Source organism: Vipera ursinii, assembly GCF_947247035.1.
Source record: "Vipera ursinii genome assembly, chromosome: 8".
Taxonomy (NCBI): domain Eukaryota; kingdom Metazoa; phylum Chordata; class Lepidosauria; order Squamata; family Viperidae; genus Vipera; species Vipera ursinii.
This window is the reverse complement of record NC_139519.1, coordinates 23,053,292-23,071,371: the sequence shown is the minus strand read 5'-3', so window position 1 is coordinate 23,071,371 and position 18,080 is coordinate 23,053,292. Positions and strand designations below refer to the sequence as shown.

At 41.1% G+C, this 18,080-nt stretch overlaps 1 protein-coding gene across 1 annotated transcript in view; it reads left to right on the top strand.

The window, feature by feature from the left end:
• GRIK4 (glutamate ionotropic receptor kainate type subunit 4) overlaps nt 1-18,080 on the top strand; it is a gene marked incomplete at its 3' end in the record, with an annotated part of 162,084 nt that overhangs the window by 63,935 nt on the left and 80,069 nt on the right. The window contains exons 2-4 of the mRNA XM_083368287.1: nt 5,284-5,448; nt 14,463-14,560; nt 15,409-15,574. Of these exons, the coding sequence (XP_083224413.1) occupies nt 5,284-5,448; nt 14,463-14,560; nt 15,409-15,574 (429 nt within the window). The remainder of the gene's footprint in view (nt 1-5,283; nt 5,449-14,462; nt 14,561-15,408; nt 15,575-18,080) is intronic.

The window sequence follows — 18,080 nt, the reverse complement described above, 5'->3', positions numbered from 1 at the left end:
AGAAGCTAGTCTTCTGTTGGAATCTCATGTAAATTGGGTGGCCTTGACTAAGCTTACTTCATGAACTTCTTCTGTATAGTACTGGAGGGAAGCAGTAAGAAGCTTTGAAATTCTCCAAAGCAGATGCCTATGGAGATGAATTACTCCCCTGAAGTCTATGTTGAAGGAAACTCTACTGTTATAAATGGAAGTCCTACGTCTTTAACAAGAAGGAACCAGCAGGCAACTTAGCTTTCCTTTAATTCATCTCTGTGATGAGGAAACAGCACTGATTTACAGTTACAAAGAGTAGCAGGATCCTATTTGGCCTTTGCCTTTTTGCTGTCTCGTCTTTTAAAGCAGAGTAACAAATGTGGTGTGCTAGAAATGGTTGTGTTGTTCAACACCCCATCTTCTGCTGTTGCTTGGGAGAGAAAAGAGCCGCAGGTTTTGCTCCAGGAGAAGCTTCAGCTGTGGGCCTGCCACCCATGCTGTCTTCCTGGTGAAATTCTCCAGGCTTTCTCTCCTCTAAAGGGCTATCATTCATTCTACCTCTTCACATCTCTTCCATCTCCTTCCCTGATTTACAAGCCGGTCTCTAAATATAGTGTTATTCAGGGGGTTAGTCTCTTGCCAATTGAAACCACAAGCTTTTCTTGCCCAGGGTTTAATCAAATAATTGATTTACTAGCAAAAGGACATTGTCAATGTCCTCTCTTTGCTTTGGTCATCCCAGGTCCAAATTGCAGCCAGCCCCCCCCCCAAACACTTTCAGAAAGACCTTTAAAGTTGGGGGGAGGTGTGGGGAGCATTGATTGGAAACCTTTCCATCTTAGGCGTTTAGACTCTATCCCTCTCTCTTTGAATGTCAGCTTGCTAAATGCCTGACAAGCTTGTGGCAGCTATTCAAGCTTTTCACCATCCGTAAATCTGGATAGAAATTGCATTGCACTCATGTCAGAAGCACTGAGGTACTTCCAGGTTGAAAGGATTAGCTGGTGACATCACCATTCCCCATTCCGGGGGTGGGGGATGCCCAGGTGGAAGTTCCTCACATATCCCTGCCAGGAGGTGGAACAAAGGATGGGAACTCAGCCCCGCCCCAGGGCAGCTCTCAAATCTCAAATGCTGACTTGCTACTTCCACCCCAGCGTCCTAACCAGGTGAGCCACTGTGCTCCTTTGTAGATAGAAATGCAAAGAATCGGCCTAAGTCAAGATGAAGCTCTCTAGTGGTTGGAAATTCTAGGTGCCTCAATGCATCCTGGGATCTGCCATAGGGTGGATGGTGATAAGTGTTGTGATTCAGCATCAGCCTGTGATACTGGCAGCTGAGTCTGATGATTTTGAAGAGGAGAAGGAGGAGGAGGGGTTTGGAGAGCCTTTGGTGTCAAAGGGAGGCTCTGATGCACTGCAGGACTCTCAGCCTGGCCCCTCCCATCATGTTCCTCATCAGACTCAGCCATGTGAGCACGAAGTATTGGACATAGATGATTCACATCTGGATCTATTCAGGGACGCTAGGAGCAGGAGGCAATCCAGCAGAGTAGAACAGAGAAAGGCAATGAGGCAACTCGGTGAGAGGAGAAGAAGGCAATGAGAAGCCACGCCTTGGGACTGCTGATAAAAGGGGAAGGTGTGGGAGGTACTAGTTGCTGAAGGCAACAGTTTGAAGATCTTCTGCTACAGTCCTGGTCTGTTATTCCTGTTTAACTCTTGTTTGAACTTTTGGTTTAACTCTTGTTTGAACTTTTGATTTTTTTGTAAATAAATTTGTTTGGGTTTTTTCCAGCCTGTTGACTATAAAAAGGGGTTGTCCCTGACATTCAAACAGGGACGTTCGTAGGCTGGAACAGAACAATAACAAAAGTTCTGGGTGGATGTTGGGAGGTTATATTGGTAGTCTTGTCCGTGACACATACTGGCTTGTCCACCTTTTTGGAACGCTAGGAATATCTTTAAAACCTATCTGAACCAATTAAGTGCAGACATGGCCCTAAACTGCAGTCTAAGTAAGATTCATGGAAACATCTATAATTGGATGAGTTTCCTATCTCAATGAATGTCAGCTTTTCGAGGCAGACCAGACTAGGAAACCAGAGTTATGAATGCTAATAACTACTTTTATTTTACGTTCACAGTAGCAGAATCTTGCAGTTCTGAATATGCCTCCCTCTCCCTCCCTTTATCTTTGTGAGAATGGGGGAGGGTCAAGCCTGAGATGCTTTTTCAAATTATATGTGTGCCTTGAACTCAAATTTCTCTCCTCTGACTGTTATCTTAGTTGTGGCTTTTCGGTACAGATTATTATTATTTTTTAAAAAAAAGTCTACATTATCACTAAACTCTTGTGCCTGTTTAATTGTTTGTAACCGTCAATTGGGTGAAATTGTGCATTGTAGGGCAATAATTTTTGAACTATGTACCTCAAATGAGCTAACTTAAAGAATGCATCCCAAAACTGGGACCTATGACTCTCCTGGGATTGACATCCGGCAGAATTATGGCCACTGCAGTGCCGCCCTGCCACCACACTGTGGCAGTCAGCCACAATCATGTGACCATTGTTTCCAGTGCTCCCTGCCAGCTTTCTACCAGGAAAGTCAGTGGGGAAGCCAGCAGGAAGTTGGAAGTCTCTCCCTCTGTGTTTTTTGTCCCCCTGTCATCATTCTATTTCTCTGTGTAGGCAAGGAAATATCTCTGAAATGATGACTCAACCGATCACAGGCTGCCTAGTACACAATATAAATCCATATTACAATGACATAATAAGCAAGGTAAGGTTTTCTAATAATAATATAAGCAATTCAAACCACTAGCTTTCATAAAACTCTACCGAGAATAATAAAAGAGAAGGCTTTGTAAGAAGCATTTGAAGGACCTTCTTAAACATCTAGAAATCAGACTCTGGAGGTAATCCAAGAGAGGTCAGTTTGTAAAGAGTTGGAGCTAAATGGGATGAAGCTTTAAAACATGAGGTGGCAATTTTAGCTTGAAGAAAAACTAATCAAACTTGATCGTACTATCAAACTGAGCACGCACGAGCATGATTTGGCATCGGTGTTTTCAAATAAAGAGGTTATTGGAAGCATTGCCTGGAAATCGGCACCAACAATGTAGACTGATGATGTTCTCAAAGATCTAACACTATAGGAATCGACAAAAAGAGGAAAGGGAATATATGGGAAAGATTTGAGACCAGCTAGATAGATCAATAAATCCTGAGTGGTTTCTTCCTAATCTAACCAAACTGAAGCCACAACTTCAGGAAGGCCCAATCATAACCCTAGTTTGAGCTACTTGAGACCACCACTCATTCCTTCAACATGGATTCCATCTCTTCATCCTTCATCTACTCCACTTAAGTGTCCTACCTGTCACTGAGGGAACAAACCTTTTCTCCATTCCATCCTATAATTGGGTCTTCAGCAAACATCTGGAAGAGACCGAAACGACATCTCCAGTTGTTCATTACTGTTCTGACTGTTCTAATAAAAGTTTGGAAAGTCAATTAGCCATGAAATGGAGCTTTTAAGCAACAGTGCTGACATTGTGTGTTGCGGTCCACTGTAAATCTCCACAGCTTGGCTCATGGGGTGTGTGCACATCGTTTAATTTGCCAGCAAGCTGCCAAGGTGTGCACCCTTGGTTTTACTCCACCATTACTCGTATCAAGTCAAGTAACACATTATATGGTTTTTTTTCCATTGAATACTGTGGTGTAGAAGGTGACCAGATTTGGCTTGCCAAATTGTGACATTGTGTCACTGTCCTGACCTTTGCAACCAAGATTTGTTATCCTCAATGAAGTAGAAAAGGTGTTTCAAAGAAGAGATTGGAGTTCATTTTTCCCCCCTGCTCTTCTGAGCAGGTGCTTCCTCATAATGGTAAACCATAAACTCAAATACTTAAATATAGGTAGTTTCTCAACTCAAGGCTACAGTCGGAACCAGAATTTCCATTGCTAAGCAAGGTGGCGGTTGAGTGGATCTTGCCTGATTTTATGACCTTTTTCACCCTGGTTGTTAAGTGAGTCACTGCAGTCATTTTTATCAGTACCACTGTAATTTCAGATGGTCACTAAATGAACAGTTAGATGTCGAGAACTACCTGTATGGTGTCTGTGTCTATAAAGTATACGATGTTCAAAAACTCATATTCCCACAACATGCTGAATCTCAAACTACCCAACCTTATTTTTTATGGTGAGAACAGCCAGTGTGTGAAAAAAAAGGGAATTAATGGATACGTGGCTGGCTGGCTGGATGAATAAGTTCAAGGGAAACTGTCCTTCAGAATCTGCCTCCTGGTAATAGATAGAGAAGAAATAACCTGGAAAGGGAGAGAGGATGGTTAGCATTGTGATCCTGGGAACCGGTCCCACATTCTTCAGAGATATGCAGTGCGAGGTTTGGAAAAGCCAGCCATACCACTGCTTTGGGAGGAATTCCTAGAGACTTAGAGAAAAACGTGAGTTTTTATCTTAGCCTGCAGAAGAAGTCTTGCTCTCTGGAGCTTGAAGTACCTGCTTTGTAAGCAGATGGTACCAATCTCAGTTCACTGCATTTTAAGGCAGGGTCAGGAAAGAAATTTGTCTTGGACCTAGATTGTTCATGAAGTTTGTGATGCACCATCAAATTTCAGGAGCAGTGTACGATTTCAGACAAACATTATCTTTTTAAAAGAGCACCCATCCACCCCAAAACAAAAATCAAACGCAGAAATGGCAGTCAGTGGCTGGTGCAAAATTATTTCCTTTTGCACACCAGTGGCAGCTGCTAAAGCTTTTGTTTGCCCTATGTCTTCAGGAAAGAAGGGTGGATCAACCATCATCATGGCTACTAGAATGAAAGGGGAGGAGAAAAGGTCCTGAGTAAACATGGAATATAAAAAGAATAATTCATGTACGGATGATTCATGTACCTTTTCTGACCATCTTCTCTGGTTAAACCTGAATAGACAGGCAAGAACCACATATTTTATTCACAAGGCTTGGGTAATGATACTGCAGAAGTTTCTAACTCACTGCTGAATAGTGAGATTAATGTTAAATTTCATTCTGACAAACATTCTAAAACCCAGCAAAAATATGCCGTATTTCTTCCTAGTTTGTTGCAATGAGAATGTAGAACATAATTCTTCGGTACCACCTGTCTCTAAAATGGTCTTTTAGATTGTTCAATGAAAATGACTAACTTTCCTCTACTGGAGTCTTGAGTTATATGATTTGACACTGTGTGCCTCAGTTTTGAATCTGCATGAGCAGCATTCTTTGACCGGCTAAATGTTCTGTCTGGTTTTGCAGCTGCCATTTTGGACGACCCCATGGAATGCAGCAGAGGGGAGCGACTCTCCATCACGCTGGCCAAGAACCGGATCAATCGAGCCCCTGAAAGGGCAGGGAAAGCCAAAGTGGAAGTGGACATTTTTGAGTTGCTGAGAGATAGTGAATATGAAACAGCCGAGACTAGTACGTACGTCTCCAGGTTTGGGGTTTGCTTGCTTGCTTAATTGATTGGTGATGTTGATGTTGAATCTTACTGAGCATATATCTTCTTGATCATCTGTCCCTTACAAACCTTTAGGTCTTCCTTTTTAAAAAAAAATTCTATCCATGTGGGCTTCATGGTTACAATACAAGGGTTTCTCATTGCGTTCTCTTGCACAGTGTGAATGGATGACTTTGCCATTGTCACTAAAATGATCATCCATCTCTAGTATATTCCTATATCACTGCTGCCCAGTAGAATTTGCAGTTGGCTTTAACATCTTGGGTGAGCCTGTTGTGAATGTACACTCTTGGCATACACTGAGTTCTTTGCTTATCCCTCCCAAGAACGTCCCAACAATGACACAACTTAACAAACCTGGGGGAGCCTTGTAATTGTGGGCAGTGCTTAATTTCTAATGCTGTTTATGAGTGGATAGAGCTTGTGATTAGTAAACATGGCATTTCCTGAACTAAATGCCCTTTCTGTTATCTCTTATGTATTAATATTCTCTAGTTCTGCAGGAATGTCCTATTATTCTTATTCTTTCTATTATTTCATAATTTTGGCCTGCGGTTCCAACAGGAAGCACAAGGTATTATCCATAATTCTGCTGTTCTTTTATTTTTATCCTTGCAACCTTACAAGACTTATAAATCTTAGATGTAAGGCTAGGCCCATTTAGGGACTTCATTGTGGATGTCTATTGGAAGAGAAACAGGAGCAGATTACATCAACTATGCTATGATGTCATCATGCAAAGACATTAGGTAATGATGCCATGAAAAATATAATGTTGTTATGACTTGTAACAGATGTCTATGGTTTTGGTCTAGACACTTCTTCGATTACCAAATTAATCTCTTTTCTGGGTCCAAACAGAACATGGATTGATGCCCTATAAAAAAACAAAACAAAGAAGTATAGTGTCAATGTAATTGTTTAAATTAAATCCATTGTATGATTCTAACGAGTGAGTTCCTGAGCCCTTGGAGGCTTAGTGTTGCATAAGTTGTGCACCATCCTGGTTTTAAGTTTTTAAACTGAGTCAATGCTTAGAGAAGGAATCAAATTTGGAACACCCAACTCAGCTTATGTTGGATAGAATGACCATGCCAGCCAAGAATTTGAGGTGTTGTAGTCTAGCCTCCTGCAGCCTCATTTCTCACCATCCTTAGGCAAAGACTTGATCTTTCTACTAGATCTTTTCTTGTTATGAATTTCATCGAGGTCTATTTTAATTAATTTTTTTCTATCTGTTGTTACTATTAGCTACCCTTATCTTCCCCTAGAGTGACAGAGTATATAAATTAAATATCAAAGTTACTCTATCTGCAAGTGCATCTGAAAGGTATCAGGATGAAAAATTACACAGGGAATGGAGAACCGTGTTGCTCACCAACTTTAACCTGTTTGGTTCTTGAAATGATAGTTTGGGGATATCTTTGCTGGACATGGACATACTGCTCCTGAAGCTTGAGGGACAAAGAGGCAATGAGAAATATGGGGGGGGAAAGAGCACCCCTGTTTTCTCCTGCCTTTGGAAATCAGTCGTTCAGTGCCTAGATTGCTCAAACAGGAACAAAAGATGAAAAATCTGTGTGTAAACAAGATTGAACATGGCCCCTCTGCTGTGGAAATGTGGATTATGTATCTCTTGAGAGTGCACATTCAAAAAGCAGGATTGTTTTTCTTGTGTTGGGAGGTCAGTTTGATTTTTTTTTAAAAAAATGTTTCTCTTGTGCATTCAGGAAGAGCTTTATTTAGTCATGTTAGATGGTTGCCTGCTCAACAGAACATCTCAATGGGTTAAAAACATCTAATAGAAAGGAAAATAATAAAACAATAGCATAAAACATACTGCATGAAAAGACAGATGCACAATTTTTTTGTTTGTAAACAAGCTTATGTACCATCCTGAAGCAGCACTAAGAGGAAACTTTAGTCTTTAGAGCAGTATTTCTCTACCTTAAGAGCCTGAGGATGTGTGGACTTCAACTCCCAATGTTCCCCAGCCAGCCATGATGTGTGGGCATGGAGCTGAAGTCCACACATCTTCAAGCTTGAGAAGGAAAAAGGTGGACCCTGAAAGGTGACAGTTGATGGGATCAAGGTCTTATAAGCCAGATAACTGGAGGCAGATGGTTCTACAAATATCCAGGACTTGGGCGATGAAGGGCTTTTTAGACACAAACACATCTTGGCTTTCATTCAGAAGTCCACTAGTAATCAACAAAAGTTATGGACTAGTAGTATTGTGCCCATAATTTCTTGGCTGCTTCATACTGGACCAACGTTAACTTATGAGTGGCCTTCAAGGACAGCCCCAGATAGAGCACATCACAGTAGTCCAACAAACGTAGACTCAGTCTCAGCAAGACTGAGGGTTTGGAGGGCATCCAGAGATCTTTCATTATTAGATGGGGTTGTAGTACGGATGCATAATTTGGAGTTTTTCCTAGACTCGTAAACTTCTACTTGGAAAGTAGGTGACAACAATGATTAGGAGGCAATATGCTGACTCTATAAACCGCTTAGAGAGGGCTGTAAAGCACTATGAAGCAGTATATAAGTCTAAGTGCTTTTCATCCATGCCTACATCTTCTTATCAATAGCAATTCAACTAGAACCAATAGGATAACTCACAACAGTAAGTATTAGTACCGCTTTATAAAACCCTAGTAAGACCACGCCTGGAATACTGCAGCCAATGTTGGTCACCATATCACAAAAAAGATGTTGAGAGTTTGGGAAAAAAATTCAGAGAAGAGCAACTAAGATGATCAAAGGCCTGGAGACCAAAACATATGAAGAATGGCTGTGGGACTTGGGTTTGGCTAGTCTAAAGAAAAGAAGAAATAGGGGAGACATGATAGCGGTGTTCTAGTATCTGAGGGTCTGCCACAAGGCAGAGGGAGCCAGGTTGTTCACCAAAGCAACAGAGGGCAGGATGAGAAACAATGGTTGGAAACTGATCAAAGAGAGAAGCAACCTGGAATTAAGGAGAAACCTCTGGACAGTGAGGACAATCAACCAGTGGAACATCTTACCCCCAGAAATCGTGGGTGCTCCATCACTGGAGGTTTTTAAGAAGAGACTAGACATTCACCTGTCTGAGATGGTATAGGTTCTCCTTCTTGAGCAGGGGACTGGACTAGAAGACCTCCAAGGTCCCTTCCAGCTCTATTCTATTCTATTCTATTCTATTCTATTCTATTCTATTCTATTCTATTCTATTCTATTCTATTCTATTCTATTCTATTCTAACTTCAGCCTTGATTGTATGCGTTAAGAAGAGCAGAACCCACTATAGTAACATTAAATACTTCTGCAGTTGTGACAGGACTCTGTGGTGGTTGCCAAACAATGTAATACAGTCTGATCGTGGGCCTGCATGCCATTCTGCTACTAAAATTGGATTCTCCTTCTAATTTATGTTGCGTATCCTAGTGAAGATCTTACGATTTCCATCATATTGTGATCGCACACTGCATACCATCACAACATCAATTGTATGGGGAGAATGGCGATAAGAAGCATTTCTCAATTAACATGCCATAAACACAACATGCCACCTGTTAAGACAGCGACTTTTTTTTTCCTTTCAGGAATAACTGGCTTTCTTTCTTTTCATTCCCTCCCCCCACCCCCCCTAGCATTTAAAAGCTCTTAATGCACAAAAACCCTAACAATTTCAGGATTCCTATTGCTTTTGAAATGATACCTCCAGGATTGGGAGGGGTGGAGGGGAAATACATTAGCTGGTATACAGCCAAAATGCCAGGATTAAGCAGATCCGCAGGAGAAAGATCTGTCAAGAACAATCACCTTTAATAGCTAAATGCTACAGAGTGATGTGAAACATTTCTGAAAAGAATAGAATAGAATAGAATAGAATAGAATAGAATAGAATAGAATAGAATAGAATAGAATAGAATAGAATAGAATAGAATAGAATAGAATAGAATAGAATAGAAATAGAATAGAATAGAATAGAATAGAATAGAATAGAATAGAATAGAATAGAATAGAAATAGAAATAGAATAGAATAGAATGAAATAGAATAGAATAGAATAGAATAGAATAGAATAGAATAGAATAGAATAGAATAGAATAGAATAGAAATAGAATAGAATAGAATAGAATAGAATAGAATAGAATAGAATAGAATAGAATAGAATAGAATAGAATAGAAATAGAAATAGAATAGAATAGAATAGAATGAAATAGAATAGAATAGAATAGAATAGAATAGAATAGAATAGAATAGAATAGAATAGAATAGAATAGAAATAGAATAGAATAGAATAGAAATAGAATAGAATAGAATAGAATAGAATAGAAATAGAATAGAATAGAATAGAATAGAAATAGAATAGAATAGAATAGAATAGAATAGAATAGAATAGAAATAGAATAGAATAGAATAGAATAGAATAGAAATAGAATAGAATAGAAATAGAATAGAATAGGAATAGAATAGAATAGAATAGAATAGAAATAGAATAGAATAGAATAGAATAGAATAGAATAGAATAGAATAGAATAGAATAGAATAGAAATAGAATAGAATAGAATAGAATTAGAAATAGAATAGGAATAGAATAGAATAGAATAGAATAGAATAGAATAGAATAGAATAGAATAGAATAGAATAGAATAACAATTCAAGAGACAATTCACTTGAATTCTCTTCATCACTCCCCACTCATTGAAGAAATAAGCTTCAGGACTTTAACAATTTACTAGTTGTCTGCATTCTTACCATGACTGCTTGTTTATGATGTACGATAAAGCCATGTTGTGTTTTAACTAATGGCCATCAGGCTTTCAGATATCTTATTTAACGCCACGGTCACATTTTAGTAAGGATGATGGAGGTCCTCACTGGCCCACTCTCTCCTGTTTTTCTTCACCCATTTTATTTGTCCTCTCTTCTTTTCCCTCCCCCCATCATTTTAAATTGTGAAAGATGAGAGAGAGAGAGAGAGAGAGAGAGAGAGAGAGAGAGAGAGAGAGAATGCTCAAAAGCCCTCTTTGATTGAAAGATGGGGAGAGAGAGAAGCATGAAATTATCTATTCCAAAATGCTGGGGATGTCATACTTAGTCAAAGCACAGTTTTCAAAGTCTTTGAAAGCCACATGTTCATCCTGCCTTTGCCACAAGATTCCAGACTCCCTTTTTGAACCCTTTTCTGGGTTGAAATACTGATGAGCTCACAATCCAGGTAACGTAGGTGTTTTGTGCAGTGGAGAAGGCACGGGGCTAGAAACCTGGAGACTGTGGATTCTAGTCCCACCTTAGGCGTGAAAACTGACTGAGTGACTTTGAGCCAATCAGCTAGAGATGAATTCTAGTTCTACCACAGGTATGAAAGCTGGCTGGGAGAGCTTGAACCAGTCACCGGGAGACAGTGAGTTCTAGTTCTGCCTTAGGCGCCAAAGTCAACTGGGTGACTTTGGGTCAATCACCAGGAGACTGTAAATTCTAGTCCCACCTTAGGCGTGAAAGCCAGCTGGGTGACATTGGGCCCAACCTTTCTCTCTCAGTCCTAGGAAGGAAGCAATAGCAAACCGCTGGTGGAAAAAATTTGCCAAGAAAACTATGCAGCTTTGTCCTGGCAGTGTCAAAAACTGACCGAAAGGCACCAAAATCTATGTCAAATAACTATGAATGTAGGTCACCTCAGAGTCATTGATCCAAGGATTCACAGGCTGCACTAAGTGATGATGTGGTTTAAGTACAATTCCCTGAGTTAGGTAAATAAGAAAGAACACTAAACCATAAACCAGTATCCTGGCTGGGATACCACATCTTAGTGACTCTAAGCCAGCGTTTTCCAACCTTAGGAACTTGAAGATGTGTGGACTTCAACTCCCAGAATTCCCCAGCCAGCTATGCTGGCTGGGGAATTCTGGGAGTTGAAGTCCACGCATCTTCAAGTTCCTAAGGTTGGAAAACGCTGCTCTAAGCAACCTTTTCACATAGCACGTTAGTGTGAAAGTGTGACTTTGGAGGAAAAGCTTGTTTTGAAGAGTGATACAACCCACTGTAAATCCTCTGCAAGGGAAGAAGGTTTGGAAATCTTTCTGGAAGACCTCAGAATCTCAACATTTTTGCAATTAACGTAAATCTTTCCCTTGCCTCTTTGTGATTGCGCTAATAAATGAATGCTTAAAGAGTTGGAATTGTGTTTGATGGGCTAATTGGACAGTTTTAGAAAAACACACACATACAACTAAATGCCTATAAAATCAGAAGAGCAAATGCAGCTGCTGCAAATTTCCAATTTGGAATTATAATTGACTTGGCTATAAATATATAGTGCCCAAACTTTTTTTAATTTTTTTTATTGTTCTGCAATAAAAGCAAGCTTTCATTAATATGCATTTTTAAGAGAGTTTGGACTCTGCTTGTCTTCCTAAATTGGCTCAATGTCTTATTTCCAAACCTAAAAAAGGCAATTATATTTCTTTCTTTTTTAAAAGCATTTGAAAATTACTCTAATCTGAAAAAAATCCAACAAAAATTTTTTTTTGAGAAATAAAATACCAAAGGGGATGGCCTGAGCAAATATAGGCAAAGCTTGCCTTCTTGGTAGGCCCGACTTCCTAAATCCCTTTATGGAAGATACTCTTGACTGTGTAGTTGCAGCCTTCTCTAACAGCCCTGTTTCCTCATGAGGTCCAGAGTTATTGAGCCCTCCCACTCGTCATTAAACTCTCTCCTGTGGATTCCGCCATCATGAATCATTTTCAACCGAGTTTCTCTCTGTTCTAAGAAACTGGAGGCATTTCATTTGACAAAATGAATGGGAAGATCTCTGGCGCTCGTTGGCAAGGACCACCAAACATTTCAAGAGTTAGCGAGACTTCCCAGCTTATTGAAACCTAACAGGATGGGCAGGATGGTGGGTATATTGGTGCTCTGAGATCTCACCATGCTCAGGAAGGACAGTGTTGGCCTCCGTTTGCTTCTTGAGAAAGTCCCGGGAACAAAATTAGGTGTGCAAGTTAATCTCCCGTCCATGACTGAGAATTGCACAGAAGAAGGGAAAGCTCATTTGATCTCAAAACCTCTTTAATCCCTGAGGAAAGAAGAAAGTAGGGAAGGAATTCCACACAAATGAATTAATTTCTACCTCCAATTCTCTCAAGACTCAGAGGTGTAGCAAGAGGAGAGGAAAAGGGAAGAAGGAATAACCTTGAGGAACAAGGGAAAGAGCCAAAATTAAAATAATAGATAAAAGGAATCTAAGCCCCGATCAGAACTGTAATCTGAGAAAGCGTGTCAGACAGGATCGTCTCCAGTTCTCGTGAAGGAGGGAGAGAGGAAACATATTCAGATGTGCAAGATTCTGTAGTTATAACTGTATAATAAAAGCATTAGTAGCATGTATGACTTTGATTTCCCAGGATGGTCTACCTTGGAGGTCTGAGAAGAGTTTGTTGTAAGTTTTGTTCTGGGTGCTTTGCTGAAAGATGAATCCAAAGCAAACATAGCTGAGTTAATAGAAGAAATTGGAACCTCCTCAGCTTCCATCAGGATTAAATGTGATACAAATAAACCATCTCTCCACTTTTGTTGTGTCCAAAAGATCTGGGGACATCTGACTAGGGTGAGAATGTGGATTTCCAGAAAGGTTGGATTTGAGGAGATCATTGTTATTAGCACTTGTGTCCAGCACAAACAGGAGATGAGTCCAAGAATCCTACCATTAGGATAAGTGGGGAATGTCCCTCTGATCCTAAACGTGGACACGAGCTTCTCTCTGAGTCTGTATGTGGAGAATTCAAGCAAAAATGAAACCATTAGTGATGAATCGGAATTTGAAGGTTCAACCCCAAGACTTGATAACGTCATCCATTTTTATTTCATCTTGGCATGCCCCGCAATTGGCTTTGTGCTTCACTGCCTATTTTGTAAGACAGTTCTCTTGACCCTTGGGAAACCTCTCTTTAAATCTGCAAGCAGATAGGAGGAAGAAAACAAGGCTGGGGGGGAAACATAGGCATGATTTCCTAAAGAATCATCGCCTCACAGGTTGAATATCTTTGTTTTTCCTAATAGGAGAGATGTGGCAGACGTTGCTGTAGTTGCCATCATCCCTCCATTCGACCGAGGTTATTCTCCCCGTTACAGGCAGGATGACTTAACAGGCAGAGCGAAGAGCAAAGAGATAGTCTCTGTATCCTCACAGTGTCCGTTACATTATACATTCAGGGTTCAAGGAGGAGAAGGGAGCGGAAAGTTACCGTTATGTTAAGTCCTAACCTCTTGACAGCACGGACGCCACTTTTTCTTCTGTGGCTTTTCCATAATGGATGTCAGAGTTGCAGCAACTTTTTCAAAAGGAGAATGGAATCACAGGGAGACCTGCAATTCTGAAGAAAGTTTTGCCAGCCTGGATTTCTTCTTTTTCTTTACTGATTAGTTGTTCCTAAGGTTGGCATGCTAAGCACGCTACGGTTTCCTTCAACTCAAGGCGGGCTAGCTCTTCTGTGCAACCATAAATAACACGGAGGGAGAAAGCAAGGTAGACTTGATTTGCCACAGGTGTATTCTCTGTATTCCCTTACCAATTGTCCCAAAGGTGCTGTCTTTCAAAAGGCAACTGGACTTTCTTGTTTGGCTTGAAGACGTTTTTCTTCTCATCCAAGGAGCTTCTTCAGTTCTGGCTGAGTGGTGGAGAACGGAAGGATTGATATGCCTTGCAGCCATCTGGTCATTAGTTCTCTTTCTGAGAGTCATTGAGGCCACTTGGAGGTTGATCTGTGCTCTCAGGGTCACCTCCAAGTGGCCTCAATGACTCTCAGAAAGAGAACTAATGACCAGAACTGAAGAAGCTCCATGGATGAGAAGAAAAACTATTGAGTCATAATTTCAGTCCTGCAAGGCGGTGTTGATATTCTTGCTTATAAGTTCATGAGAATACCAGTCATCTTTTTTTCCTCTTCTGCTTGCTGGCTGACTTTCTCCATGGGGATCACCAGTGTGTCAGATCCTTCCCAAAGGCGTGGTTGGTGTATTGGGTCCATCATCAAGTCCCGCTTCCAGCTCTATCATCAGCAACATCTGTGGGGAAAAAGAGGTGAGTGGCATAAATTTGGCTCCCAGTGGAAAATTGGAGCTTGTGCTATTAAAATGCTGAGCGGTAAAAACAGGACTTGCTTTCTACTTAAAAACTCTCAGGACTGATATCTTTTTTTCCCTAGATGTTCCCAACATCATCCATCCATCCATCCATGTTATCCATCCACCCATGTTATCCATCCATCCATCCACCCACCCACCCACCCATCTCTTCATCCATCTATCCATCCATCCATCTATTCCTCCATCCATCCATCCATCCATGTATTCTTCCACCCACCCACCCATCCATCTATTCCTCCACCCACCCATCCATGTTATCCATCCACCCACCCATCTCTTCATCCATCTATCCATCCATCCATCTATTCCTCCATCCGTCCATCCATCCATGTATTCTTCCACCCACCCACACATACATCTATTCCTCCACCCACCCATCCATGTTATCCATCCACCCATCTCTTCACCCACCCACCCACCCACCCACCCATCCATTCATCCATCAATCCATCCTGTCTATATCACAATGGGCAGGACTGTAGCCCCTTTCTTCTTTACATTTTAAAATACTTTTTATGTATTTAAACATAAACCCATACACAAACCCATCTCCCTTTTAGCACTGATGTTATGTAGTTGGGTAATGAAATGTCTGCAAGAAAACAACTAAGCTCAGAGAGCATCAAGGACCCCACAGTCCTCCTCCTCCTCCTCCTAGATGTTATCTAGTTGGGTAATGAGATCCCTGCAAGAAAATAACTAATCCCAGAGAGCATCAAGGACCCCCAGCATTTCTTGTCTGTTCTGAGAAACCAATAACCTGTTTCTCTCTTTCCCTTTCAGGTTCCTCATTTCAAGGTTGCTCCAGAAGAGTTCCTCAAGCTCCAGTTCCAGAGATTCACAACTTTGAACCTCCATCCTAGCAACACTGACATCAGTGTCGCTGTAGCTGGGATCTTGAATTTCTTCAACTGCACCACTGCTTGCCTCATCTGTGCCAAAGCTGAATGTAAGAACCATCATCTAAGCTACCCATCACAAAACATTTAGCTTTTGATTTCCTGAGTATTTGGGGTCCCTTCTCATGAGAATACACACTGCATCTTCCCTGATGGAAGGCCAAGTGGTTGCAGAACAAGGGAGACAACCAATTGACCGTCCATTCTGACCACGGACACGCGCAACTTGTGTTCACACAACAAGCCAACTAAAGGTCTAGGGGCTTCATTCCCATGGCAAGCTAAGCTAAGCTAAACCGTCTTCTTTGCTTGTAATGCATTGGTGTGTTATGTGAACCCAACTGTTGACGTTTCAAGATAGATCATATAAAAAAAACAGGCTGGGCATGTGTTGTTATTACTGTCTGTTCAAACTTTCTCCAAGGTGATTCTTTGACTCTTTACACCAGGGATCTTCAAACTTGGCCCTTTTGTGACTTGTGGACTTCAACTCCCAGAATTCCTCAGCCAGGCATGCTTCCTGAGGAATTCTGGGAGTTGAAGTCCACAAGTCATAAAAGGGCCAAGTTTGAAGACCCCTGCTTTACACCATCCCGTTTTTCCCTCGTATGATTCAGTGAATTGCACACACAAGGCCATAAAAATGGATTAAGTCAGTGACCAAGTATATTATATGAACTCGGACAACCTGTGACTGGCCCAGACTTGCCTAGTGGATGTAAAACTGGGTTTCTAACTTTTGCTACCGTCTGGATCTTTTTATTACAGTATAACCCTGGATGGCTACGATTGTGTATTTTTATCCCAGATTTATCTAATGGGAGTCAGCCTGGTTTTCTTCTCAAACTCTACCTCTTTTTCCTTGACCTCCAGTTCACCACTCATCTTGTGAGCTTTGAGAACCATCTGGCTATTTCTTCATTACTAATGGCAGAACAGAATCAATGACATTTAACAGGACAATTGGAAGGAAGGGATCAAGTCTCTTCCTTGTTTCATTGACCTTGTGTTAAGGTTCCTGCTACCCAGTAGCCTTTAACAAGAAGGAAAACACACTCTTCCTTGTTCTTGATCTATATTCTCTCTGCCCGAAAGCCCTCATGGCAATTCGGCATCAATAACATGCTTTCTTACACTTTGTCTTAAACATGGAGTAGCGAGGAACAAAATCAGGAAGGCCAGGTTATCCGTATCGATGGAGATTGTCAGTCATCCAGCTGACAGTCGTCCCAAAGCTGCTTCTTCAAAAGGCAACTGGACCTCCTTTGTTTTTGCTTGAAGATGTTTCGCTTCACACCCCAGAAGCTTTCTTTTGTTCTGACTTCAGAACTTCAGAACTGTCAGAAGTGAAGAAGCTTCTTGAATGAGAAGCGAAACATCTTTGAGCAAAAACAAAGGAAGTCCACAAGCAATTCCATCAAGCGACACATTGACCCATAAACCAGCCTATGAACCCCTCAAAATCCAAATCAACTGCACAGCCAATCAGAGATAGTGCCGACCCTCAACCAACCCACGCAAGCCCCCTCTCCCACCAGCAGTTCACCTCCCAATGACGCTGATCTGAATAACCTTCCCATCACAAGACTCTCACTGATGATTCACACCTGACCCACCACAAGACCCTCACTCGACGCACCCACACCTGAAGCCCTTATAAACAGAAGAACACTGACAGTGACGTCCCCTAAACCCAGCTGAAGACGTTACCTAGTAATGAAACGTCTGGAAACCAACCCAGAAGCTCGGAGAAACTCAAAGTCCAGTTGCCTTTTGGAAAAGCACCTTTGGGCCAAGTCATCAAGCAATTGGTGAGTGTGTCAACCTCCCCTATGCCTCAACAGCCGTGAAGCCTTCAGTCAGTGTCCGTACATGTACCATACGCACATACCTTAACCCACTTGTGTTATCCTTGTGTAAATCCTTGTGTAAATCCAAGAGACACTAGAGCAGTGGAACATACTCGCTGGGGAGCAATATAGATGCTTTGTGTTTAATTTCTTCTCTGCTTCATTTGTTCTTTCGTTTAACTGGATAGAACAGCTCAGAAACCAGATTGTTTTTAAAATAGCATGGCACCCACTATTAATTGCGTCAGGTTGATTGCTTTTAATCACGTGTGACTGAATGAGCTGGCTGCCAGCTGAGTGCAGCGGGGAAGAGGACTTGAGGATAAACTGTGACATTAAACTACAAGCCTGAATTATGAGACAGCCTTGGTGATATCCCAGTTTATCACAGGACAAGGAAGGGGGAGGAACTTCTTCCCATTCCTTTTCATGTCTTATCCCCTTGAATTCTTTCTCGAATCAAGATGCATCTCTGTAGAATGAGCACTGTGAATATTTTCCTTTTTCCCTTGTGGTTTAACTCCTCTGTGTCTAACCTGGATAAGATTGAACGGATAGAAAACCCATTGTGCTATTGTTTAAAAGGCTGGCACTGAAAAGTGCCTTTTTTATATAAAAAAAAACTTTTGCTTTTTTATCTTTTTACTTAAAACAAAACTACTTCCGTATTGATTGAGATTACTTAGGAGGGGAAAGAAAAACACTT